The following is a 26,598-nucleotide window of genomic DNA, read 5'->3' as shown; positions in this document are numbered from 1 at the left end:
TGTTTTGGGAGCAACTGGTTTGGAGGTGATCATGTGACCAACCTGTGGCCAATGAAATGCGAGAAGTCTGTCTCATCCTTCCTATTTGGGGTGTGGCTGTTGGAGAGGATGATGTGGGGGACAGCCACCTTGTGATCATAAAGGGAAAGCCAAGACAATCACGGAGACGCTCACCCTGAAACTACCAACCTCGAAGATTCTTACTACGTCAGATAATAAACCCTTATTATTCAAGCTACTCGTAGTCATTCTGTTTCCTACAAAGCATCATGATTCAGTAACCAGCTGGGAAAGAACTGATTTGGTTCCTGATACCTCACTCACTCACAAAAGAAAACCTAGACAGATCAGAGATTTAAGAAAGTACTAGGGGAGAGCGCCTGGGTGGCTCAGGGGGTTAAGCATCCAACTCTTGATCTCAGCTCAGGTTTGGATCTCAGGGTCGTGAGTTCAAGCCCCGCATTGGGCTCCACGTTAGGCAGGGAACCTAAAGAAAAAAGAAAAAAGAAAAAAAAGAAAGTACCCAGGGGAAAGCTAGCATATTTTCACAAGTTTCAGGAATGGGGAAGCAGGGCCATTCTAAGTGTGATACAAGACCCAACAGCCTTTTTTTTTTTTTTTTTTTTAAAGATTTTATTTATTTATTTGACAGAGAGAGAGACAGCGAGAGCAGGAACACAAGGGGAGTGGGAGAGGGAGAAGCAGGCTTCCCGCCGAGCAGGGAGCCCGATGTGGGACTCGATCCCAGGACCCTGGGATCACGACCTGAGCCGAAGGCAGACGCTTAACGACTGAGCCACCCAGGCGCCCAAGACCCAACAGCCTTAAAGGATGGACAAATTCTACATATAAAACTAATTCTACATTAAGAAACACCATAAGCACAGTCAAAGACTTACTGACAGCTTGTAAAGGATATCACAAAGCCTCAGCTTAGGAGCCATGCACACGTCTTTTGTGAGCTACACCCCTTTAAGTTAAAGGATATTTCTATTGCATTGGTCTTTTTTCTTCCTGATTTGTTAAGAGCTGAGAAATGTAACATAAAAATTTATCCTGGGCCATGAATACCATGAGGGGACAGGGAAGCCAGCAGGGACAAAACAAAACCAGGGAGGAAAACAAGACCTCAGATAAAGTACCACCACAGAGGAGGTCACAATCTCCAAACCCCAAAGCTACCCACACAGGTACGTGCACATCCAAGCACGCACCCCCCGCACACGCGCACACGCGCACACGCAGGGAGGAGTGAGCACGGGCCCAACAACGTCAGAGCAGACTTTCAAGAACCTCGGATATCACAACTATCTGATGGCTACAATATCCAAACCACACGAAGCTCTTGCTGAGCAGACGAGGGAGACAAGGTAAGACATGGTCTTTGCAGCAGAAAGAACGTATAATCTAGTAGGAAGATAGAAGGTGGAAAAACTGAACAATTCCAGGCCGAGTGTCCGGGGAGACCTCGGGGGAGCACGACAGCATGGGGGGCTACAGCGGCCCGCCTGCCCTTCTAGCCCTGCCTCTTCCCGCGGCCACCGCCTGCCCTCTCATGCGGCTAGGAGCTGCCGGCCCTGCGCTCTCCCCTCCTCGGCCAGTGAGGCCCGGGGCTTGCTTCCCGGCTCACATCTGATGCTCTGTCTCCCTGCACCCACACTGCCATTGGCTCCAGCCCTTCTCTCTCGTCCCCTCGCCGCCCCTGGGCTCTGACATCCGGGCATCTACCCACTCTGCCCCCACCTCCGTCCCTAGCACGGCAGGTGTCGGGAAAGGAGCCCCGGAAGGGGCAGGACTCGGGACTGGGAGGTTTCGCCCTGATAAGCAGGAAGGGGAAGGACCTTCAGGGTGCAAGAGGGGCAGATTCCAGACCCCTGACCTCTATAACCATGAACTTCAAAAGAACGTAATGTAATTAACGCCGTGGTTCTGAAGTAAAAGTTAAATTCCAACCGCCCGGATTCGTCTGCCTGTGGTATTTAGTGCCACCTCTTCCGCCTCGTGTTCAAGCTCACCTTTGGCAAGGGTTTCTGGAAGGCCTGCATGGCCAGGAGCAGAGGCGCTGCCGTCGTCCAGTTATAATACCTGATGTGGAAAAACGAAATAGATGTCAAAGACCGAGGCTCGGACTGAAAAATCTCCTAATGTCACGAGAAACAGTCAAGGAAAGCTCTGGAACCCCGGCTGGCTCCTTAATGAGCCCAATGCTGTTGCCAACACCCCGGCCCTCCCCCATTTGCCCTTCACCCTGCTGACCCCGCAGCAGCTGCTCTCGGGGGCCAAGCAGAGACTTGCCACACCTCATGGAAAAGGCAACTAGGTACCCCAAGTTAATACCTAAATACCCTCGACTTCCTCTCAGGGGGAAAAGTTTGCTGACAGTCTACAAGGACACCTGCACGTCCCCTGACCCCAGACACCGAAGCCTTCACGGGGTAGATAAGCAGTCTGCGCTGTGACGCCCGCAGACGATGTGGGCCTGCGGCTCACGGGCCAAGGGCCGAGACTGGATGCATTCCGTTATAAAATCTAGTATGGGGCCGCCTGGGTGGCGTAGTCGGCTAAGTGCCCCACTCTTGGTTTCGGCTCAGGTTGTGATCTCAGGGTTGTGAGATCGAGCCCCCACATCGGCTCTGTGCTCAGCAGAGAGTCTGCTTGAGATCCTCTCTCTCCCTCTCCCTCTGTCCCTCCCGCTCATGCTCTCTTTCTGTCTCTAAAATAAATAAATACATCTTTTTAAGAAAATCTAGTCCAGATGAATATTAAAACCCACAAGATTGACAGTTACACCAACCTACCAACTATATAACAACACGGTATTTTGCCAAGAGTGAAGAGATAATAATAAATTTTAACAAAGACTTCATCTTACATATTTCCAAGGTTTACTGTCTGGGTCTCTGCTTTTGAAAAACTGAAATGCAAACAGTACCACAAGGCAGTCAAAATGACTTTCAAGAGGAACGTACTTATTCCCGATCTTCACCACAAGATTGGGGTCATCAATGAGAGCCGGGTTGTCCACAAACTGTTGATACGACACGGCTTGTTCCAGAAATGCATCTATGAAAGCAATCATAGGGAACAAGGAGAAAACAGAAGGAATATTTTGTTCAAAAAAACAGGCTTAGGTTTCCCTCACTCATTCACAAGTGTTTTCAGCTGTATAGACAATTCTTCAAACGTATTTGTAAAGGGGCTTGAGTTAGTTTGGGGACAGCGTCTGTGCAGAAATGAAGGGCGGCTGGGGGCAGTCCGAGGACATGGGGCAAGCGTATGTCCAGGCAGGGAGCAGGTGTGTGGAAAATGCAGTCTCCCTACGCATCTACAGAAGCAGGTGACTGGTAAGTAGATTTAGAAACCAGGCCACGCAGTTTCAGTCACATTCATTGGTGTGAGCTTGTGTTGAGCAAGTACTTAATCTCCCCAAGCCTCGGTTCCCTCGTCTGTAACGTGGGGATTAAGGACCACACCTGCTTCCTCGGTGGCTATGAGGCTGGGAAGCACAATGTCCTGCCTAAAGCGAGGGCTCACTCCATGTCAGTGGGTGAGGTGCTGGTCACTGTCACGTGTAGGAAGTGCGGAAGACAGCGTGAGGCCTGGCCTCCTGACCCAGCCTCACCACATCCCAGGAGGCAGGAAGGCCGCAGGGGCCGGAGGCCCTGGACCTTAGCCCTGACTCTAGCTTCTGCAACGAGCTCTGGCCAAAGGCTCTGGCCTCCACTCGACATCCCCCATTCAGCTGGCCCTGGCTGGAGCCTTGATGAGGGTTCTGCCCACCTCTCTGGCTCTAATTTGTCCCCACTCCTTCCCTAAGGGGGTCCAATATACCCTGAATGGAACCAAGACCCAGCAGACCCTGGCCACCGGGAGTCACCCATGTCCAGTAGAAAAAGACCCCTTGGTCAGGACGCCAACCCAGACTGGCCATGGCATGTACCTTTGGAATCCTAATTCATACCGCTAGGTACTCTCCTCAGGGGCTCCTGGTCATGGGAATCTGGCCTTATCTGTATGGACCCCCGTGAAAAGACACTCAGTGTGCAAGTGTACCGGGGAGGGGGGGCCATCGGACACCAGCCTTCTCACACCTCTTCCTGGCCCACAGAGTGTGCTCACCTCTTCAAGGCCCCAGAGTGGTTGGTGATAGAGATTTGGAAACAACGTGGCTGGTTATTAGAGGGGTGGGGGGCTTAGAAAGACCTCCTGTGATGGACTAAACCAGCTGGGTCACATTAAGGAACTTAATGTTCAGTTCAGCACCAGGTGATGGATTAGCTGGTTCAGGTTCCAGAATAAGGGGCCCCAGCTTTTGTGTGAGAAGAACTTCACAAAGCCCTGCGGGGACTTCGGGATAGACAGGAGTCTAGGATGGCAGCTCAGGGCTGGAAAGGAAGAGGGTGGCTCCCGAGTGGCAAGGGGATGAAATGCACAGCCTCACCCCTTCCCGGCTAGAAAAACAGACCATTGTTGGGGGCGGGGGGGGCGTGATGAGAAAGAGAGAACAGTGGGGGTGGGAGAGGTGGGAGAGGTGGGAGAGGGACACTCAGGGCCACTAAGACCACTCGAGGAATTCATCAGTTGGTGATGGCTGATGCATCCACTGGGGGTCTTGGGGCCACCTCACCACGTAGCTGTCACGAGACACTGGGAAACCATCGTTCTGGATTTGATGGACACTACAAATTAACTCACCACCGACGCCAAGCCTATGAGCACCCCTGAGATCCAGCTGGCAAGCGCGCCTGAACGTGCTCAAACTCAGACGTCCCTCCCTCCCCAAGACCCCACAGGCTTTCTGACACTTCCAGTGCCCTGTGTCCCCATAACCCTGACACTCCCACTGGGCTGCAGGCTCCGGAGGGCACCTCTGCAGGACAGGCACAAGGGAAGGAGACACACATCATGCTCAGCAAACACGCCCGACGACAAGCGGCCCCGAAGCCATGTGTGAACAGAGCCCTCAGGGCAGCCAACTGCAAGCCCCCAGCACTTGGGCCGGGAGCTGCAGTGAGTCGTCTGTGCTCTCGCGAACCCCGCCAAGTGAACAGCGACTTCGGACATGAACTAGAGAAGCCCGGGCTTCCGGACGTTCTGGCCATTGGCCACGCGAGGGCGCTCGTGGCCCGAAGACCGGCTCCAGGGCCAGGCTCCCAGGCGGTACCTTTGGTTATCTCCCGATTGTCGCTGAGGCCCCCGCACAGGGAGATGGCGATGGATGGCAGGTCCCTCAGGCTGTCCGACGTGCTCTCCACGCCGCTGTCGACGCCAGAGCTGCCCACGGACTGCGGGGACTGGTTGGCAGACCGGGCCCCGTTGTCGCTGGCGTGTTTGGAGAGTCCAGAAGGATCTCCGCTGGGAGAAGGAAGAGGGGAGATGTTCTGACATCACAGACAGCAAACGGCTCCCGAGTAGTGACAGAGCTCATCTCAGGGCCGTGACAGAGACAGACAAGTGAAATCAACTACCTTGGGAGAGAAGCAATTATTTTAGCCTATTGTCCTCCCGGTGTCGCCTTCCAAGCCTACGTGAAATGAACGGCAGGGAAAGCACGCTGTCCTCAGAGGCCACGGATCTCGCTTCCACCCTCGGGGGCCATGGGAGAATCTCTCCTGGGGAGGGAGAGGGCTGTGCAGCTGCCCCCCCTTGGCCACTGAGTGGGGTTGTGGGCCACCACCCCCGCGACGCGACTGTGGCGTCTCCCCGGCAGCCAGCCTCGGGGCCTGCCCTCCTGTTCGCAAGGTGGGAAGCCAGCCACACAGAGATGGCCACACACGTGTCTCCAGAGAAAGTCCATTATTTACTGGCCGCTTTTCACAGTAAAATCCGAGCCTCCCTTTTCTTACTCACCTTCCAATCAAATATAAGGGGGGACAAACCAGACTCACACAGATTAACACAGAAAATGATACGAGGAATAAAAAGAAATTTTACTTTTTGGGAAAATACAGGGCAGCCACTTCAGGATCCATATCCGTGAGGTCATCCAAGTAGACGCCATCAGCACCAAGATGCCTGCTTCGTTTGTCTGAAAGGGCAAACGGGTCGAGTCAGAGCCCTGGTCTTCCACGGACTTGTGAGTAGCTCCGGAAAGCACTTAAATAGAATGTGCAAATTTGCTCCAAAGTGTCCCCACTGGCCCACGAATACACGAGCTGGAGGCTGGCAGCGCGGCAGGACTCCGGAGGCCGACTCACCAAGCCTGCGTGCAACCCACCACTGCCAAGAGCATGCCCCTGACCGAGTTACATGACCTTGCCGGGCTCCATCCCCCATCTGAGAAGTGCCTGACGTGTACTGAGCACTCAATCTATTGAAGCGATTGCCACCATCATTATTCAATGATGAAAGCTTTCATTAAGCACGTCCTGGGATCCATAGTCCCAGGCCCGGGGGCCTACACGGCACGTGGGCGGTCACTGCGCACCATGACCGCGGACTTCCTGTTTCCTTCTGCCAGAGAACTACGCCACTGGTTCACACAAGTCTAGAAAACTGCACCACACCACGTGGTTAACTGAGCAGGCTTGACGTCACGTCACCCCTCCTGACGTCACCCCTCCTGACGTGCCACCAGGTGTGTATTCCACCAGCCATTACGGAGCAGTGACTATTCTGAGCACAGAGGAAACAAAGGTAAACCAGACCAAAAGGTTCTTGATCTCACAGATCACATATATTCTAGTAGGGGAGTTCCCGGCAAAAAAAAATATAAACAAGTGGTCCCCCGAAATAGTGATACGCAGCATGCAGAAATTAAAACCAGGCAACATGCTAGACAGAAACTGGGGGCAGGGGGTGAGGAGACCAGGATTAGCTCAATAATCAACTTCCTCCAGAGCCCCAAGTGGGTGAAAAAGACTTCATGCCTCTGGATCTTAGCGCCCTGATCTAGAAAGTGAGGGGGCTCATGACACCCCCCCGCCCAAGGGTTCCTTCGGTCTGATTCTATAACTAAATTCTGCTAACATCTTCAGCAGAAAGCTGTCCCGGTCCGGCCTCCCCCTTGACGCACTAGGGACCTCCAAGGGAAGGATCGGGAACATGCAGAGCACCAAGTCTACACAGAAGGAGCTGGGGCGCACCGGCCTTCCCACCTTTTTTCCTGGAAGGAGAATCTGTCTTGCTTGCCGTCAGGGCTACGCTGGCAGAGAGGGATTTGGGTTCTTCGATCGTAGGTAAAGGCGGGGCTGCCGCCCCCAAGGCCTCGACATCTTCTTCGTTCACCAACTGCATCTCTGTGGGAGGCTTGCCCGACTCTGGAACGGGCAGCACGGGAGGCCTGGCCAGGGTTGGCGACTGGTCACTAAACGCATCTGAAGACTCACTCTGGATGGTCTGAAAGTGCATCTTATCACAGATTTTTCTACTGTTTAACGGGCTGCAGTCTTTCATCTTGTGTGGAGAGGACTATGTCGAAGGGGCAGAGACAGACAGACAGATAGACAGAATGGTCAGAGCATGGGCAAAGAGAAAAAAGGAGTTAACCGAAGAAAAAGTTAACCCATTAACAATCTGCACAACTGCCTGCCCATTTCGCAGAGAGACAGTTAAGCCTCAGGAGTCACCCGGCGATTTCCCTTCTGCCAAAAGAATCTAAACAGAAGGATACCAGTTCCAAAGCAAATGAACTTTCATATAAAACATCAACTGCCAAAGAGAATGAAGTGGGATCGGTAAAGGCCAACAAACAGAAGTAGCTCAAGTACTCAATGTCCATCCACAGAACGGGAAGTTACTCACAGGATGGGTAGTTCGCAGCAATGACAAGTGAATTACAATGACACATAATAGCATGATGACGGCTGCCAAGCTCATCTCTGCTGTGAGAGGCAGGAGGACGTTTATCCTTCTGGGGGGGGGGGCAGTTTGAGTGGTACCTGCAAAGGGTGGGGCTTCCAAGTGGCTGATTAAGCCCTGCTTCTCTCTGGGTGCAAGTCCCGTGAACACATTCACAGTGCGAAAATGTACCGATCTGTGCACTTACGATCCGGGCATTTCTCTGTACACATGCTATGTTTTTTTTGTTTTTTGTTTTTTGGGTTTTTTTTAAAGATTTATTTATTTGACAGAGAGAGAGATAGCGAGAGCAGGAACACAAGCAGGGGGAGTGGGAGAGGGAGAAGCAGGCTTCCTGCCGAACAGGGAGCCCGATGTGGGACTCGATCCCAGGACTCTGGGATCATGACCTGAGCCGAAGGCAGACGCTTAACGACTGAGCCACCCAGGCGCCCCACATGCTATGTTTTAATAAAGTTTACCCCCAAAACTAAGTGAATAAGTGGTTGGTTCACATAAGTGGGAAATTAGCATTTCTGATTCTACTTCTCCAAGGAGTGTCCAGTTAGGGAAAAGATTTATCCGAACAAAAACCAAAATGCAATTTCTGGGGTTGGAGGGGAGAGGGAGGGTATTCGTTCCTGTATTCGATCTCACGGCTCTAGCACAATGAAAACAACGCTACGGCCCGTCTGTGGTTGGAAGCGTTTTGCCAGAAGAAGTGATGGGTTAGCACTTCACTTTCATGCCACTTCTCCAGCAACAAATGACATGAGCTTGTAAAGACGGCTGGCTGGGTCAGCACTACAGCTTGTGGGCAGAGAAATCAGCGTTGTCCACGAAAGCTAAATACAACCCAGAAAAGGAGAGCATCCACAACTCTACCTCAACAGATCTTCCCTCCATAGAGTTGCCCATCGGGATTCTTAATAGGAATGCTTTCAATGTTCACTCATTCATTCATTCATATTACAAATATTTACTGGGGATACAGGAAGTTGGAGCATCTTCTAGGAGCTTTACAATGTTAGAAAAAAATTTTATAGTAATATATTCAAGATTCTTTTAATAGACTGGAATATGAAACAAAATTTCGTGAAAGAAAAGATTGTGCCCGTTTCATGTTTTTAGAAACTATCTCCGATGTATGGCAGGACTGAGGGGGAAAAACGTACCTTTGCTGCCTGTGGCAATTCTCCCCAAAGCCAAAGCATTTCTAGGTTATTCTTCTGCATCGTCCTATCGGTGGCCTTACTGACCAATTCTGAATCGCTTTTAGGTGTTGAAGGTCGAGAACCTGAAGGACTTAAGAAAAACACAAATCCATGATTAAACTGGGAAGAGTAACTTTTTAAGATGTTTTTGGTCCAGAATTTTATGGTTCAAACAGCCCAGAAAATGCACACAAGCTTCATGACATTCCCCTCTGTGGCCACCAGGGGTCCACAGAACACACAGCCAGGTGGAAGGAGCTCCCAATTTGGGTAACCTATTCCAACCTGCCCCCCAGTTCCAGGTAAAGTTGAGAAGAGGCATGTAGAAAGGAAAATTAAGGAAAAGAGAGATGAAAGTAGAAAGGGAAAAAAAAGTTTGTTCTCATCTCCGAACCACCCATCTTTCCCCACCTCACCCCAAGCTCCCCTCTCCTGCGTTCTCAACTTCCAAACCGAGTCTGTCAGCTCTCAGTGCAAAGGGGGTCCTGCCTATCTCAGACATGCACCCATTATATTCTATTTTTAAAATATTTATGAATCTGCACTGGCTTCAAAAACAGGGAAACTGCATCACGTGCCAATTTTGCCGCAAATTCCAGGTGCCAAGAATAAACTCAAACTCCCTAACGTGGCAGGAGCCTCTATGTTGAGATTTCATTAAATACTCTATCTTCCAGGAATACTTCAAAGATCCACCTGTTGGCTAAGGCTTGTTCTGTAACAACGTACCACGAGGCTTAATTCTCAGGCCAGCTTTTAAGTGGTTGTAACTTGTGTTCTCGTCTCTCCACCTTCCCTATTTCTACTCTTTAGACCTGAATGAAGTTTTCCCTCTGTCCAGCCAGAGTGACCGGCCAAGAGTAATCAACTTGTCTACAAACTTCTCACAGTCTCCTAAACAACATCTGGATGAGAAAATATATCCACTTAATCTCTCCCTGCCTTTACTCTCTCGCGTCCTTTCCCCCCGAGTAAGACGACGGTGTTACATGACGCGGGGGACAAAGTCGCCATGTTTTCCTTTCGCACCCCCTTCCACAGACCTCACACTCTCCTGGGTCCCCGCTCACCGTCGTGCTTGGCCTCACAGACCTGTCTGAGTTAGATTTCAACTCCAGCTGAACATAGCTTCCTGTCAGGACAAGGAGCAGGCAGAGATGAAACCAATAGGGACCCTGAATGGCTAAACTGGGCCCAGATCTCTTCAGTCCAGCCATTTGGACCAAAGAGATTGACTGCTCTCTCTCTGTCCTCCATTTCACACCAAGGTGCTCAGAGGCTGGTTCATCGCCCGTGGTGCCCACGGCCCACCAAACCATCCAGGTGGTACGTGGCTACAGTGCGGCCCTCACGCTTTATTTTGCCACGTGTGGACAGGAGGACCCTGAGGCAGCATATCGTGGGGGTGCATACAGTGGGACAGCTCTCCCAACACACAAACACGCACACACACCCTGTTCCGCCCCGTGGGAAATGGTCCCACAGGAGGAAGACTGAGCGCCCCATACATCTAGGCGGTAAAGTGCTCATCACCTCCCAACCTCCCTTGCTCCCTCTAGCCCTGCACAATTACAGGAGGGTCACTGCTTTCCCCGCACTGGTGTGTCCACAACCGTGACCTGAATCCATTTTTTCTCCAGAGTCATCGCAGAAAAAGTCCACTGTAATTGGCTTCCTATCCTCAACAGCATTGCACCCAAACCTCAAATCACTGGTTTAAAAGCCTCCTGCTGTTATATTTTACCACAAAAAATATAATTTATATTTTGTGGAACAATGAATTGTCTTACCCTCTGCACTAAAGTCAATAAAGCCCGTTAGAGCTTTTCTGGAGCAGGGGGTCAGCACACTTCGTCTGTGAGAGGCCAGAGGCTGAATACGCCAAGCTCTGTGGGTCATGCGATCTTTGTCAGAAGCGCACAATTCTGCCACAGTAGCACAAAGTGGCCACAGACAATACGTGAACGAACCGGCTGTAGTCCCATGGGACCACGGCTGGCCCACCGGCTGTGGTTAGCGAACCCCAGCTCTAGAAGAAGGCGAACGCTGAGCACAGGTCTCCCGCGGCGCCAGCTCCAGAACACCAGCTGTCCCGATCCTTGCACAAACACCACAAGCCCCAAGTTCCCACAGAGCTATTCAGGTTTGCAAACTCATTCATAGAGAAACGAGCCCTGTGTGGAAGTCACGAGCTCAGAGTCCCACCTCTCATGCCCGATACGCCACCGGGATAAATGGCAGCACGTGGGCAACACCAGCCTTTGTCAAAAGGATTCTGGATGCAAATAGACACGCCACGTTCTGCAGGATTCAGACTGAAAGAAGGTGAGTCGGGGAAAGGTCCCCCAGTGCTGGGTGTGATTCAGGAGAAAGACGGTGGTCCCGAAGTTTCCCACTATCAAATATTAGACTTTTAAGGTCAAGGGTTGTTCAAAAAAGTAAGCTCACAAGGTCCATGATGGGTTTTCATAAATAATGCATTTATTAACCACGTGATAGTTTTCAGGAGTTTGCCAGTCCCACGTAGGCAAGTTAGTTTTAACTGTTCACAGCTTAGTTTACCTCCTTTCAAAATGGCCTTTCCTCTGTACATGTAACCTCCAAATGAAGCACATCTTGAGAGGTGGCTCTTTAATCAAAAAGAAAAACAGTTTCCCATGTAGAAGTCAATCAGAGCTTCATTTGTTAAAGTTTATAAACCATGTACGTCCACCACGTAGCTTGGAGTGTGGACGACATGGAGGGAATGGAGGCAGGAACCTCAGAGGAAAATATAAACCTACGACCCTAAACCTAAAGATCCACCCTAGGCTATGCCCCAAAATTCCATTTTAGAAATGCTGGGGCAACAGGATTCCATTATTCAGACAGTCTAAGAAGCTAATTAAAGAGCTATAATAACTCCCCTTATACGAAAGATCTTATAAACTTATATGTTGAACAACCCTAGACACAAAGCAAAAGTCATATTACCAATTTTTATTTCATTATTCTGTTTTGCAAAGCACTCCACAAAATTAGGAAGAGCTATATGCTTAGCCACAATAATTTCCAGAGAATCAAATTTAGTCATGGAAAAAAAAAATCTAATAATCTACAAATGCTTAAAATCAAAGGCAAATAATCATCTCTATGTATTTCCTTCATAAGTAATTTGGTTAGTCAAATAGATTTGTAAGAGTTAGATCAAAGGTTTCACTTATACAGGTTCTATGAGTTTTCCACGTAAGTAATTTGGTCAGTGATAAACAGACTTGTAAGAGTTAGATCATAGTTTTTATTATCGAAGACATCCCAGTGGGGAAAAGAGCCCCTCTACCTTTCCGAAGCATGGAAGTGGGAAGACTGTGGTGGGCAAGAGCTAGAAAGGCCTCCCTCGGCCGCAACCGCCAAGCGGGGGGCAGTCCTTTGGCAATCTATCGGGCTACTGGATACCACGTGATATACATTAAAAGAAAGAAAAATCATAGGTCAATTAAATTGAACTTCATATAAATTCTTTGACTACTCTCCACAATAACATTTCTAAGAAAATGAACATAGTTAGGCATCTGAAAACAGCAGAACACTCTCTGTTGAAATCACTCAGAAATCAACATGAATTTTTTTGAACCACAAGAACAGGAAACTGCCAAAAGACTCATTTCACTTTCTATTTCATCCATATGGCCATAAAAGATTGTTGTTCTCTGGTCAGAATTTAGTGCTTAATCAAACTACATTCTCCAAAGAATTGATCGTTTCTGCTGCCAGTTGTCTCTTTAAAGAAAATACATAATTCCAAGTATGGAAATGTGTCTATTTATCCTAATTTGTCATTGCACTTGACAGCAGTCAGACCCACACGATGTGACAGAGTCGCTATTCTGGATTCATATAGCAAATCAGGAAAGACAGGGGAACATAGCCAGGGTTGTGTTTTAAACATTTATTTGAAACTCTTAAAATTAATGTAGAGTGAACAGATTTTTCAACCTAATAGTGGTTTTTAACCATCCCACGTAATTTTCTTCCTAAAGTACTGTCTTTTTCCCTCCTTAGGGTGCATTTCCACAGACCTAGGGAGACGATGTGGGAGGTTCCAGAAAGGCCTAGTATCTGCACTGTCCATTATGACAGCCACCAGCGGCCCATGGCTATCGAGCACATGAAGTGTGACACGTCCAAACCGAGGTGGTCCTTACACGTGACATACACAATGATCTCAAAGACTTAGTGTGAAAACAAGAACGTGAAATATCTCATTAAGAACTTCGTGAAAACGACTTGATGATATTTTGGATATGCTGGGTCAAAGGAACTCCATCATCAAAGTTAACTTTCTCAGTTTCTTTTTACCCTCTAAGGCCGGCTGCTACAAGACTGTAAATGTCCTAGGTAACCAGCATTCTGTTTCTGTTGCATGGGGCGGGTCTGCAGACAGACCTCCACAAGGACACCTCCCAGGCCCCCAGCCCCACCCTGGCGGACTAACACTCGCTGTCCTGGTCCTGGCTGGAACCAGGCATGGGACCTATCTAGTTCTCTCGGACTCGGGCTCCAGCGCACGCTGCTCACTGTGCTGTCCCACTGGCGAGATCACTCTGGTGAAACTGGAACGAGGAGTGGTGTTGGGAAGACTCTGGCTTTAGGCAGGGAGCCTTTGCAGCAGGGTTCCTACACTTCCACTGCAAACCACAAGTACATCTAAAACATGAGGAACAAGAATGATCCAAGGTTGGGGCGCCTGGGGGGCTCAGTCGGTCAAGCGTCTGCCTTCAGCTCAGGTCATGATCTGGGGGTCCTGGGATCGAGCCCCGCATTGGGCTCCATGCTCTGCTGGGAGCCTGCTTCTCCCTCTCCCTCTGCCCCCCACCCACTGCTCATTCATTGTTCTCTCTCTCAAATAAATAAAATAAAATCTTAAACAAAAAAAAAAGAAGAAGAATCCAAGGATGTCCCTGTCACTAAGATCGGTGTTTCTCAACCTCTTTCCTTTTTAGCGCACCTCTGGACAGCTGAGGCGTCCCCCCACCCCACCCTGCTGTGGTCCTCCCTCCACCATGAAACTTGAACACCACAGATGGACTCTGAATCTGCTTATGTGTGAGGCCCCATGGAGGCCACAAGCCATTATAATATCTAAGAATTCTTTGTTGCCTAAGAACCAATTTTTGTCCCAATGGGGGTATCGTGATACGGTCCCTGCTGAGAACACTCGGTTTCAATCTGTCCCCGCCCCAGTCCTTCTGAGAAGGGCTCCGAAGGGCTCACATATTCTCAGAGGTCTCACTGACTACAAGTCTCTGGGATCTTCAGGACGGCAATCCGCAGCCTGAGCAAGTCTGGTTCTCCAAGTTTATACCCGATTCTAGGGCAATATCAGAGTTATACTAAATATTCCTGATTTCAGCAGAAGCGGTTAAGCACGGGGTGAAGGCATCATTCTAACAGCCCAGAACCACGTTGGTGGCTCCTGAATCGTACTTGAGGGCTAAGTGTCAAGAAAGGCTCGACCACCTGTTTTCTCCTGCCGACAATTAGCCCTGAGGAACCAGAGTGGTTTTGCTTTCAAGGTCACCTGTGGGGAGTGAAGGGCCAGATATGCAGCTTGATTATGATATCAGAAGTTTATGGTCTGCACATGTCCTTTTTCAATCCTGATCTGTACCTCCTACTCGAAACTGCATTTTTTCACTTTTTACTTATATTTCACTATTTTATTAGACACGTTTCCTGTCACTGACTTTAAATCCTCTGGACCGGGGTGAGTGAACGCACACACTTCCCCCAGCAACTTACCTGGCACTGGGTGACCACTCTCTATCAGAATTAGGGTACGATGCTGACTGAGGGTAAGTCATGATGGGGGAAGGGCTTTCTTTAGAAACATCTTCTTGGAATGCAGGTATATCGTTAGGAAGAGTTCTGGAGGGAAAACAAAACAAAACAAAAGACTAACATCAAAGAACTATTAGTGATTATTAGTGATAGATTCACAGTAAAGGCAAGTTTCCCTTTTATCTTGATTATCTCTCTAAGTTCGTTGTAGATAAACATGATCTCTTTCTGACCCACCCACACACATTGCAGGCAGTGGAGAGGAAAAACATGAGACACAGATACACAAAAATGTGCTCGTGCTTTGGCTGGATTATAAACGTAAAATGACTGTATTCGAGCCTCTGGGCTGAGAGACGTGCACAATGGGGATCCTGCGGCCCCGAAACTGGGCCCAGGAGGCTGAAAAGTCTTACTGTGCACGGGTAGGGCTGCCGAGTAACTGAATGACCACACACAGACCATGCTTCATCTGGCAGAATAAATAAATGATATAAACCAAATGAATCTTATAATTACAAAATGACCGCAAAGCTACCTCATTTCAGGTAGAAAGCATCCATTAAAAAAAATACGATTCGCTCTTTCAGTCACACAGAGGCCATCTATCCATACTTTTCCTGTTCCCTGAAATATCCGTCACTAAGTTCTAGAATTAAAAGCCATGAAGGGATGGCAACTATAATAAGCCCAACCACCAGTTTCTGAGCCTATAGCTGATTAGAGGCTATAGTTAGAAAAAGTGACATTGCCAATTTGCCTGTATTTTTAGCCAAGTGGGGGAAAAATCCTATTTTGGATGATGAAGCAGAGGGATACTCCTGATGTTCGTTATCCCTTCTTTATGTTAACAAGATACAAAAATAATTATCAAAAATTATACTGAATTTTAGGGGTGCCTGGGTGGCTCATGTGGTTAAGCTCTCGACTCTTGACTTCGGCTCAGGTCCTGATCTCAGGGTCGTGAGATCGAGCCCTGCATCGGGCGCTGTGCTCAGCAGGACGTCTGCTTGAGATTGTCTCTCCCTCTGCCCCTCCACCCCCCCCCAAAAAAAAAGAAAAATTATACTGAATTACATAAAGATCTGAAATATCAAGTATACTTTACAAATGAGTTTTGACTTTTAAAACCGGCCATTGTCACTAAAATAGTAATACACAGAAACCAAATTTCAGCACCCTGTTAAAAGCAAAGAAAAGTTGAGCAAGATGACCATGAAACCTCAGGCCTAGTCAACACTGAAAAGGAAAAGTCTGCTTGGAGAAAAAACTGGTCACATTCCACATGTACTTGTAACCTGAAGGCTGTCACAGATCAGTCCCCAGCCACACATCAGCCCAACGGCCGGGTCCACAGTCGGGGCCCAAATAAGAGCAAGCAGGCTCTGAAACAAGAGTTTAGTGCATGAAGTATTAGTTTGCTCACTTCTCTGTCCCTTGGTTCTGTCCTGGATGCTGAAGCGACCAGACGAAGAGGTCGGGTACTACCAACTGCCTTGTAGTTGTAAGCTACCTCAGATCTTTATGCTCCTTGAGGTTGGGTCCACAGAGTTCTAAAACTCAGTCTAAAATGCATTCACATAAGAATAAGGAATAGTGGGGCACCTAGGGGGCTCAGTCGGTTAAGCGTCTGCCTTCAGCTCAGGTCGTGATCCCAGGGTCCTGGGATCAAGTCCCACGTCGGGCTCCCTGCTCAGCAGGGAATCTGCTTCTCCCTCTCCCTCTCCCTCTGCCCCTCCCACCTGCTCCTGCTCATGCTCGCTCTAATAAATAAGATTTTTTAAAAAAAGAAGAAGGAATACTGGGGGGGGGTGGGTAGGAAAGAGTTTGTAAGAATCATCTCAAAGAATGAATGCACCCCAACACAGATCTCGCCTTTCATGCACATTTACCTACTGCCGTCCAGTGGGTCGGCCTGGTCGTCCGAGCTCATCTCTATGGGAAACATGTCCTCATCCTCAGATGTGTTCATGTTGTCGTCTCTTTTCAGGGTGTCCAGCTGGGACTTTCTTCTCCTTTTCCTTCTCTTCTTCACTAAAGAGCCGCTCGAAGGGGCCTCACTGGGAGGTAAGGCCTGGGCTGATGCGCTGGGGTCCAGGTTTCTGATCCTGTCTACAGAGCTCCTTTTCAGCTGACACTCCATGCGCGAGCCTCCCTCCGACAGGATAGGGGAGGTGGCCAGGTACATGGGGATCACTTCCTAAAGGACAGAAAATAGTTCTCGAAGAGTCTCGCTAGTTTGGGTTTAAGGAGCAGGGGGATGCCAAAGGCCGGCCGGTGGTCCTTTAGGAGCGCGAGCGCCCTTGGGGAGGGCCACGCGGGGCAGGGGGACTAACGGTCACAGCCACCACGGCTGGAGGCACAGGGCCAGATCGGACAGCTGACCACGAAGTCAACAACGCATTCAATGCCATTTTGTACTGAATCCTGCACTTTCATAATTGTAACAAAGCGAGGTAATGAGTGATTTCAGGCCACCCAGAGTCAACTTTGTTTGAACTATCCAAAGTAAAGAGGGAAATGAGCTTTGAGTCATCACATTACCTGGGAACTGGACTCAATTTGCATTTCAGTGTGTGAGGGTGGGTAGGTGTGAGGAGGGTGAGTGTGTGTGGTGGGGTGTGTGCGTGCGTGCACGTGATTGCATGTAAAAGAGAGAATGTGTATGCGTTTTTTAATATGCACTGAATTAAGATGACAGTAATTAAAAACAAAAATACAGCTGACAGCTCTCCATCCCAAATGCCTGCCTACACCAGAGGGCATCCAGGTATATGGCTGTTGAATAATTAGATCCTGACTCTCTTCTTAAAAAGGAAAAAATACATGGCCTGTCCATTTAAGTTATTTAATAATGATTTACCAGTTTTTTAAAAACTATAACAATCATTTTATTAATGACTTATTTATTATGAGCCACTTGGTAACAAGAAGTAAAGAATATATACAAAGGAGAAGAGAGAAACAGAAACCGGCTCCTGACCCTTTACAGTGGTTTCGAGAACACCCAAAGTGCTGCAGGTATACAATGAACATCTGAAAGACCAAGCCTTAGGCTGAGAGGTGAGAGGTCATCTTGCCCAGCTGCTCAATGGGCCAAATGAAGAAGAAACGCCGACAGTGCTGACAGGGGGTTAAGAGCAAAGGAGGGTCCAGACTGGATAGGGAGGGGACAGACCTCCACAAACGGAGGGGGACTCCATCCTGGGGCAATCTGGTGATGAGGGACACAGGCTTCCCCAACTTCCAGCAGCCTTCCAGGGGCAGCCAGGGGCATCTGTAAGGGGCAGAACATACTCTGGACTCCGAAGTCCCGTCCCACCCACAGACACCCTGAAAGCCAGCGGAGCAGGCCCAAGACTCTGCAGCTTCCATGGAGGCCTCACCCAAAACACTTCTTCAACTCCCACAGCGTACAATCTGTCCACAGCTAAGGGACAGCAGAAATTTAAAAGGCAAGTATCCATTTGAGATGGAAAGAATTAATAATCGCGAATGAACGATTCTCAGAACCTTCCCTTTAAATAGGGAAGTAATTACAGAAGGGGTAATTACAGAAGATGGGGGCACAGGATGAGGATGCTGGTCCTCCTGTTATGTCACACCTTTGGGGACACCAAAAAGAAGAAGAACCTGGGACGGTTTTATTCTGAAACTGAAACTATGGGGTCCGTTTTCGAGCCTGGAGCTATTTAGAGCCGTTCCTTTTAAATCACGCTATCTTCCCATAAAGCAGCTAATCTAAGTGGATTTTTCATGAGGAATACAACACAGGATCCCTTCCACGTGGCCTTCTCAAAGAAGGAAAGAGTGAATGCTCACAGCGGCATTATTCCTAACAGCCAATAGGCAGACACAACCCAAATGTCCACGAACCCACAAAAGGGTAAAAAATATGGTGTGCGGATACCACGGGCGATGATTCACCCCTACAAAGGGACGAAATCCTGAGCCCGGCTACGGTATGGGTGAGCCCTGATGACTTTATGAGAAGTGAAGGAAGCCAGGCGTAAACGACAACATACTTAGGACTGCATTCGTGTGAAAGTTCAGAACAGGGAAATCTAGAGAAACAGAAAGTAAAAGAGTAGTTGCTGAGGGTGCAGGAAGGTGACGGGGTGGGGGCTTGGGGAGAGGTAAGTGATAAGCTACAGGGCACCAGGTTTCTTTTTGGGGGGATGAAAATGTCCTAAAATTGACTGTGGCGACATACCTTAGAAGACTGAAAACCACCGAACTGTATACTTGAAACAGAGAAACTCTATGGTACACAAGCTATATCTTTATAGAGCTGTTAAAAAATTTTTAAGTAATAAAAAATGACAGTGATTTGGTCACTCACTGCACAAAAACTAGAACACTCAGCCCTCTGAGATTCGACACACCAGTGTAACCCGTATCCTTTGGACAACAGCTCGGATGTGATTCGGTTCCTGTCTCCTCGGAAACAGCGAGCACGCGGAAGCAGGCCAGGACTGCTGAGTCTTGCTTGTGTGGACACGGCTCGCACCCACCCTGTCAGGCTCACAGATCCCCGGTCCAGATCAACAGCCACGCTTCTCTGCTGCGATGGTCTCCACCAACCAGCACCAGTGCTACTTCTCCACACACACTTCCGCTGGGCCCTCTAGACAAGCATTGCTCAAAATTCAAAACTAGGAAGTCACAGTGACCGCCCACAGCCTTCCTTACCTGATCATTATCAGTCTCTTGAACAAAAAATGCTTCTCCATTATCTCCCAATTTCATGTGCAAGTCCACGGATTCCCCGTTGATTTCTATGTCAACCTGAAGGAAAAAGACACTTCACTAAAACAGGAAACCTCACGGGGGATGCCATGTCTTTACATAGGCATCCTTTAATCACATATATCCCAAAATGATCTCACAATTCCACATCCCAATCAGTCAACCCATCAGAAATGGAGTCTCCTTGCCCCCACCCCCGACCCCGCGCCCGGGGAGGCTGGTGATGGCCCCAGCCAGCAGAGCGCTGCAGGAGACGCTCTATGAATTTCCGCGGCTCCTTTCCTCTGGAGAGGCTCATCCTGTATCCGGCTGCCATGTTGTGCGGCCACCCAGGCCACATGCTGAGGCCACGTGTAAGCATCCTGGCCAACAGCCTCAGAGGAGAGCCCAGCCAGGAGCCCCCGGCCACACGAGTGAGCACCTCTTTAGAGCGGGTCTTCCAGCCGAGGCTCCAGATGGCAGAGGGCACAGAAAAACTAGCCCTGCTGCACTTGGTCTGAATTTCTGACTCACACAACCCGTGAGCTTAGTAAGTAGTTGAGTTTTGCCCCTATGCTTTGGAATAATTTAACTCAATTCGAGTTAGTACTTGTCAATTCAGTGACCAGACCTTTCCAGCATGAAGCCTCAGCTCCAGAGGCCTAAAGCTCTGTCTAAAGACAGAAACACGAGGGGCACCTGGGTGGCTCAGTCGGTTAAGCGTCTGCCTTCGGCTCAGGTCATGATCCCAGGGTCCTGGGATCGAGCCCCGCATCGGGCTCCCTGCTCAGCGGGAAGCCTGCTTCTCCCTCTCCCACTCCCCCTGCTTATGTTCCCTCTCTCACTGTGTCTCTCTGTCAAATAAATAAATAAAATCTTCAAAGACACAAACACGATGATTTGCTCTAAAGAGAGAACCTGCCCCCCGCCCCAGGTCACCAGGTCCTATGCTCTTACCACTTTCTCTCGGGAACGCAGGACCCCCATCTTCCCAAAGCGCACGTGGAAAGGGGAGCACTGCAGGCTCCCGTTGGGCTGGCGGACAACGATGATGTCGATACATCCGGACAGGGTGGCGGGGTTCAGCCCCTTGTAGAGTTCCTTCACGGTGACAAACACCTGGCCTGCCAACTGCCCCACGTAATTCATGGTTTGAGCCTAGAAAACAGAGACAGACCCACGATCGGTTAATTCAGAGAAGGCATCTATCTGGAGCCAGTCCAGATGAGCTCGTCATCATTACACTGGCTCGACTGCGTTCTGCTCCACTGGAACGGGCTCCATGACACCCACCCCCACTGCCCACCTACCCCCACCCCAGTCCGCAAGCCTGCCAACCTCCACCCTGCCGACCCCGGGAAGCCTCATCCCAGAGAGCGCGGGCTCCTCCCCGCTGGGGCGCCAGCCCCTGCTCACAGCACCCTGATGGCCCTTGCCAGCCGTGCCCGGCTCTGTCGTCATCTGCAGGTTCTACGGCTACCTCTTAAGACTCTTGAGAAGAGAGACTGTACTTTATACCTCTTAGGATCTAGCCCCCACCACGCCAAATCCAGTAGGTATTCAATAATATTAGTTGGAAAAAAAAATGACTCTTTTTACTTGAGAAGGAAAAAAGCTGACTTTTTATTTGGAATAATTTCCATCCTGGTGTCGGTCTGCCTAATCGGATTCTGCCCCACGGCGGCTGCAGGGAAAGCGCGGGCTCCGCTTCGGTGGGTCTGCCCGGCTAATTAACTGAAGGCCGGTCAGCAAACATCCAGCGTCTACTCTACACCCAGCCTGGTGCTGGCGACACGGAGATAAAAAAGACAAAGTCCCTATCCCCTGAAGGGACTCCCAGGCTCATGAAGGAGACAGAAGGAAACACAAGGAACTAAAATATATGTCAGTGTTGTTCTGTTTTAAGTCGACAGGAGGGGCCAGAGCCGAGGGAGGCGGAGAAGGCCGGGAAGGAGGGCAGACACCAGCAGGGACAGGTGCTCAGGAGCCCGGCCGGAGGGGCTGTGCCTGCCACAGAGAAGATGCAGGGAAGGATGGAGACTTGGAGCCACGCTGGGAGGTCCGGACGTTTCTAAGACGCCAGCCTGAAAGGAGGCAGTAAAGAGGAAATGGAGGTGGAGGGACAGTTGGAGAGAGGCTCGGGGCCGGAGGACCCGCAGTGAGCTGGCGCCATGCTCTGGGCCTCTTCCCACAGCTCTGGCTGCCACAACTGCCTTGGTGCCCGTCCTCACCCGCCCGACTGCCCACCTTGGCAGAGCCCGCCCTCCGGTTCCATGGTCTGGCCCTGCCATGTGCCCCGATGGGACTCGGACTCCTCAGACTGGCCCACAGCCCACAAGGGCCAACCCTGCAGCCTTCCTCCTGGGCACCCCCTGCCCTGGGACGTGCCTGTCCTCAGAGGTGTCTGCCCTCACTCGGGGTACCTGCCTCAGGGTGCAGCTCGCTTGGGGCTCCCTTCTTGCCAGCCCGCAGGTCCCTTCTGCCCCCAGCTTAGCTGCACTCACACGTTGGCCCAGTCACAGCTGCTCCCCTCTCCTCTCTGTGCACTTAACACTTTGGGGGCCTCCTCAGGTTCCACCATCTGAGCATGAAAGGTCCACACATTGTGACTTCCAATCACTGGATCCCAAGACCTCACCCTCTCTCCCAACCATCACGCCCCAATTCTTCAAGGAGACTACCTACCCTACATGGGGGCACAAGGGACCATGCTGACCCCACCCACTTCGGGTCCCTTACAATGATCCCAGCAACCACCAGCTTACATATACACACCTGTCCCTGACCTGTCTGCAGTTTGGTTCTGTACTTTCTCGCTCAGATGTGTCTCTATTTTTTCGTGTGGTTTTCCTGTCACTTGGCAAAGCCAGATTGTCCTTGAGGCCAAGGATCAAGCCTTGTCTTTGCAAGTTGAAAAAACCAAAAACTACCTTTTTTTTTTCTTTTTAAAGATTTTATTTATTTATTTGACAGAGAGAGACACAGCGAGAGAGGGAACACAAGCAGGGGGAGTGGGGGAGGGAGAAGCGGGCTTCCTGCTGAGCAGGGAGCCCGATGCGGGGCTCGGTCCCAGGACCCTGGGATCATGCCCTGAGCTGAAGGCAGACGCTTAACGACTGAGCCACCCAGGCACCCCAAAAACTACCTTTCATAAGCCTCAGCTCAACCCCTGTGACATAAGCAGAAGTGATATTAGCACCCCCACTTTAGAAATAAGGAAACTGAGGCTTACAGGTGGTTGGTTAAAAGCCCTGCACGCCATAGGCAAACAGGAACCACTGACTCGAGGCTAAGTTAGAAGAGGCGAGAGCCCTAAAAGCAGTGACAAAACCTACAAAGAACACAAGAAAGCCCTCAGTGGCTCATTTTACAATTTTAAATGACACCCTGTGGATGGATGTGCCCGCCTCCCTCAGACGAGCGACGAGCAGACCCTCCGTGAACACGAGCAGAGATGCACACAGGCCAGCCACCCTTAGACGGAGTCGGGCACCGGGTGGTCGAGCTCCCACCGCTGACGCAAGTCACATGGACGCAAGAACAGAAAATCGCGCAACTTCTAAGTCTGTGTGGCCGTGCAAGCGAACTAACTTCATGCAAAACGGGAGAGGAGACAGTTCCTGAAGAGATGAAAAATGCAAAAAAAGATTCTTTGGAACCCTGATACCTCTTTTTTTTGTTTTTAGGGTTTTTTTTTAGTAAGCTTTATGCCCAATGTGGGGCTTGAACTCATGACCCCAAGACCGAGCGTGGCAGGCTCTGCTGTCTGAGCCAGCCAGGCGCCAGGAACCCTGATACTTCTTACAGGGAATCATCTTGCAAAAAATACAAATAAACCATCACATCAATGTTCGATGTAGATTTTAACATATGGTGCTTACCGAGAAGGGTAAACCTCTAACCCTGCAGCTAAGCACAAGCAGTATGAACAACATTTCTGTACGACTGCTTCCGCATGACCTCGTGCCCCAGTGGTATTCACAACGCTGTGGGTACGAGGCCTTTCAGACCAACGAACTAAGGACAAGCAAAAGTGCAATGAAGCAAATGCCCAAGGGCACAGGCCTGAGCCTGAAGCCACCTCTGTTTTGGTTCCACAGCCCCCCTCCCGACTTCATGGCCCTCAGCTGTGGGCCACACCGGTCCCTGATGGGTGACCGACTCCTGCAGCGAGGCTGAACCCATGCCCTCGCCTCTGCGGCTGCTCACATGGCCCTGGAGGACCCGCCGGCCAACGTATTGTAGTCACAACCAAGAGAAAGCTGGTAACTGGATGGTGTGACCACATGTCTGCATCCCAGCCCCTCATCTGTAAGACGAGGACATCGGCCTGGATGACCCGCAAGATCCAATTCCAGCTCCGACTGCCCCAAGATGAAGCCTGAAAGGGCATCTTTAATAATTAAGCGAAATGGCACTCTGCTCTCTTGTTCTCACAATAAAGCATCCCTCCCCCCGGCAGTGAACAAACTCAAGGTTATTGCGCAGAATCTGAAGATTTCGAAGGTGGCAGGATCCTGGGCTGTTATTCCGACAGCGTTGTTTGAAAGAAATAAGGCCAGAAATGGGAAGTGACGGGCAGCGCTCCCCACCTCGCAGAGATGGAGCTGGACTCTGACTTCCCAATTCCCGGTCCTGGGATCATCCCTCCGTGCATGCCATGCAACTGGCCTGGTGTAGTTTTCCCACCACAAATAATCGGAAGTTGCTTTGATTATCTTTAGCTACCCGCTCTATTGAACAACTTATCTGCAAATCTGAAAATGCCTCCTCTTGGAAGCAGGGCATCTGTTCCATAATTCTTAATAAATGATGACAGGGTCATGGCCCCACCTGGCAATACGCTCCCAGGAACTCTCCTCAACACCGACAGGGGCTGCTTTAACTGACCACTGAATGTTTTTTACAAAGAAGACCACCTGGATGGCTACTCTCTCAAGCACAGAAGAAGCAAGGGTTGGCTAGGCTGGGAAGAAATTGGAACCCATGTGCACTGTTGGTAGGAATGCAAAATGGTGCCACACTATGGATGGAACAGTACAGAACACAGTTCCTCTGAAAATTAAAAATAGAATTACCATATGACCCAGCCATTCCACTTCAAAATATATACGCAAGAAAACCAAAAGCAGGGTCAAAGAGATATTTGCACACCCATACTCACAGAAGCGTTCTCACAATGGCCAAAAGGTGGAAACCACCCAAGTGTCCATCAATGGATGAGTAGATAAATAAACTGTGGTACATACACACAATGGGCTATGAGTCAGCCTTAAAAAGGAAGAAAATTCAGATATACGTTATATACACAACATGGATAAACCCAGAGGACATCACGCTAAGTGAAATAAGCCAGTCACAAAAGGACAAATACCGTACGTAGGCTTCTCCTTCTATGTAAACCCCCAGAAACCGGAAGCAGAACCGAGATTACCAGGGGCTGCGGGGAGGAAGGAAGCACAGTTAGCGTTTAATGGGTTAGAGCTTCATTCAGGAGAAGAAACCAAACCTGGAGCCGGATGGTGATGACGGTGACACGAGAGTGTGAATCTGCTTACACGACGTGTACTGAACTGTACACTTAAAATGATTAGGACAGTAACCATTTCTGTTACGTGTGTTTTACCACCATTTTAAAGGGGTGAGGGGGAATGCTGTACTAACCGGAACTCATTTCAGGAAGGCGACTACTGTTTGCTTGGGCCCAGGAGGCCTGGGACAGGCTTTCCAGGAGGGGGGTGCCCAGTTCAGCCCCGGCACCTGCTTGGCTGAGGGGCGCAGGCAAGTTGGGGGCAAGCATGGCTCTTCTTCATCTCTGCTCTTCCAGGATGTTTTCTAAAGAAGTGCTGGGCAAATACTGGAAGAATACAAGACTAGACCAGCTGGACGCCAGCTCCCAACTTCACTTGCTCAGTTCTGTTGGAAGGAAACGGCTCAAGGAAGAAGCTAATTGGATTTACCTAAAGATAAGAAGCCAGACAAGCCAGCCAGAGAGGCATGCACCTCCCTGCACCTGCCCGTTACTCTCATGACTGCCCTGGCCTCCTGGTGCTCACCACGACACAGGATCCGGCAGTAAAGGCAGTCTTGTGAAGAAGAAAGCATCTTAATTACCTGCAGAGTAACCAAAGTACGACCTGTAAAGAACAAAACAAAATGCTTCCGTATCCAGTTAAATAGCTCTGAGGTCCCGGCTCTACATTCATGCCATGCCAAATTACTTCTAAATCTGTTGATTTCAATCTCAACATTGGGCAGAAAATGGCTGCTTCCCCCGACAGGGCTTCATTTATTACATGAAACAGGATTCCACAACCTATTTCAGAAGTTTTTCAAGGGGAGATAAGCCAAACCTATAAACACCCTCTGTCTGGCCAAACGAAGGCTCTTTAAACTATGCTGTGGATTTTCAGAGCAATTCCGAGGTTAAGAAACGTGTTAAAAATATATATATATATAGGGGCGCCTGGGTGGCTCAGTCGTTAAGCCTCTGCCTTCGGCTCAGGTCATGGTCCCAGGGTCCTGGGATCAAGCCCCGCATCGGGCTCCCTGCTCCGCGGGAAGCCTGCTTCTCCCTCTCCCACTCCCCCTGCTTGTGTTCCCTCTCTCGCTGTGTCTCTGTCTGTCAAATAAATAAATAAAATCTTTAAAAATATATATATATAATTAATGTTTTATTATAATCAATTATATATATTATTATAATTATAATTATATATTATATAATTAATCATATGTCATTATATATTATATTATAATTAATATTAGTATTTATATATTGTATTATATATGATTATTATATATTATACATTTAATATTGAATATTATTACTATTTATTAAATATCCTTAAATATTATGTAATTATAATTATTGTATATGGTTACAATTATATATCATATATACATTTATTATATAATGTATTATATAATATATAATGTAATATAATATATAGTGTAATATATAATTATATTAACTAATATATAATATAATGTATTTCTATAATTAATATATTTTTATATTATATATTATATATATTATATTATATATTAATTATAT

General features: G+C 49.2%; 1 protein-coding gene across 6 annotated transcripts in view; it reads right to left on the bottom strand.

The window, feature by feature from the left end:
* Positions 1-26,598, bottom strand: part of LPIN1 (lipin 1) — a 72,689-nt gene that overhangs the window by 33,765 nt on the left and 12,326 nt on the right. For 2 of the 6 annotated variants that reach the window (XM_032430036.1, XM_032430037.1), the window contains exons 2-13: positions 20,499-20,699; positions 19,506-19,601; positions 16,706-17,013; positions 14,775-14,900; positions 13,551-13,679; positions 12,313-12,420; positions 8,955-9,084; positions 7,098-7,410; positions 5,935-6,028; positions 5,165-5,355; positions 2,970-3,063; positions 2,016-2,085 (exon numbers count right to left, since the gene is read on the bottom strand). In XM_032430036.1, coding sequence (XP_032285927.1) covers positions 2,016-2,085; positions 2,970-3,063; positions 5,165-5,355; positions 5,935-6,028; positions 7,098-7,410; positions 8,955-9,084; positions 12,313-12,420; positions 13,551-13,679; positions 14,775-14,900; positions 16,706-17,013; positions 19,506-19,601; positions 20,499-20,690 — 1,851 coding nt within the window. In that variant the 5' untranslated portion in view covers positions 20,691-20,699. The remainder of the gene's footprint in view (positions 1-2,015; positions 2,086-2,969; positions 3,064-5,164; positions 5,356-5,934; positions 6,029-7,097; positions 7,411-8,954; positions 9,085-12,312; positions 12,421-13,550; positions 13,680-14,774; positions 14,901-16,705; positions 17,014-19,505; positions 19,602-20,498; positions 20,700-26,598) is intronic. The other 4 variants (XM_032430038.1, XM_032430039.1, XM_032430040.1 and 1 more) reach the window with 2 other exon arrangements.

Source organism: Phoca vitulina, unplaced genomic scaffold (assembly GCF_004348235.1).
Source record: "Phoca vitulina isolate PV1807 unplaced genomic scaffold, GSC_HSeal_1.0 scaffold42, whole genome shotgun sequence".
In the NCBI taxonomy this organism is placed as follows: Eukaryota; Metazoa; Chordata; class Mammalia; order Carnivora; family Phocidae; genus Phoca; species Phoca vitulina.
The sequence above is the reverse complement of the archived record's forward strand: the minus strand, read 5'-3'. Positions and strand labels throughout refer to the sequence as shown.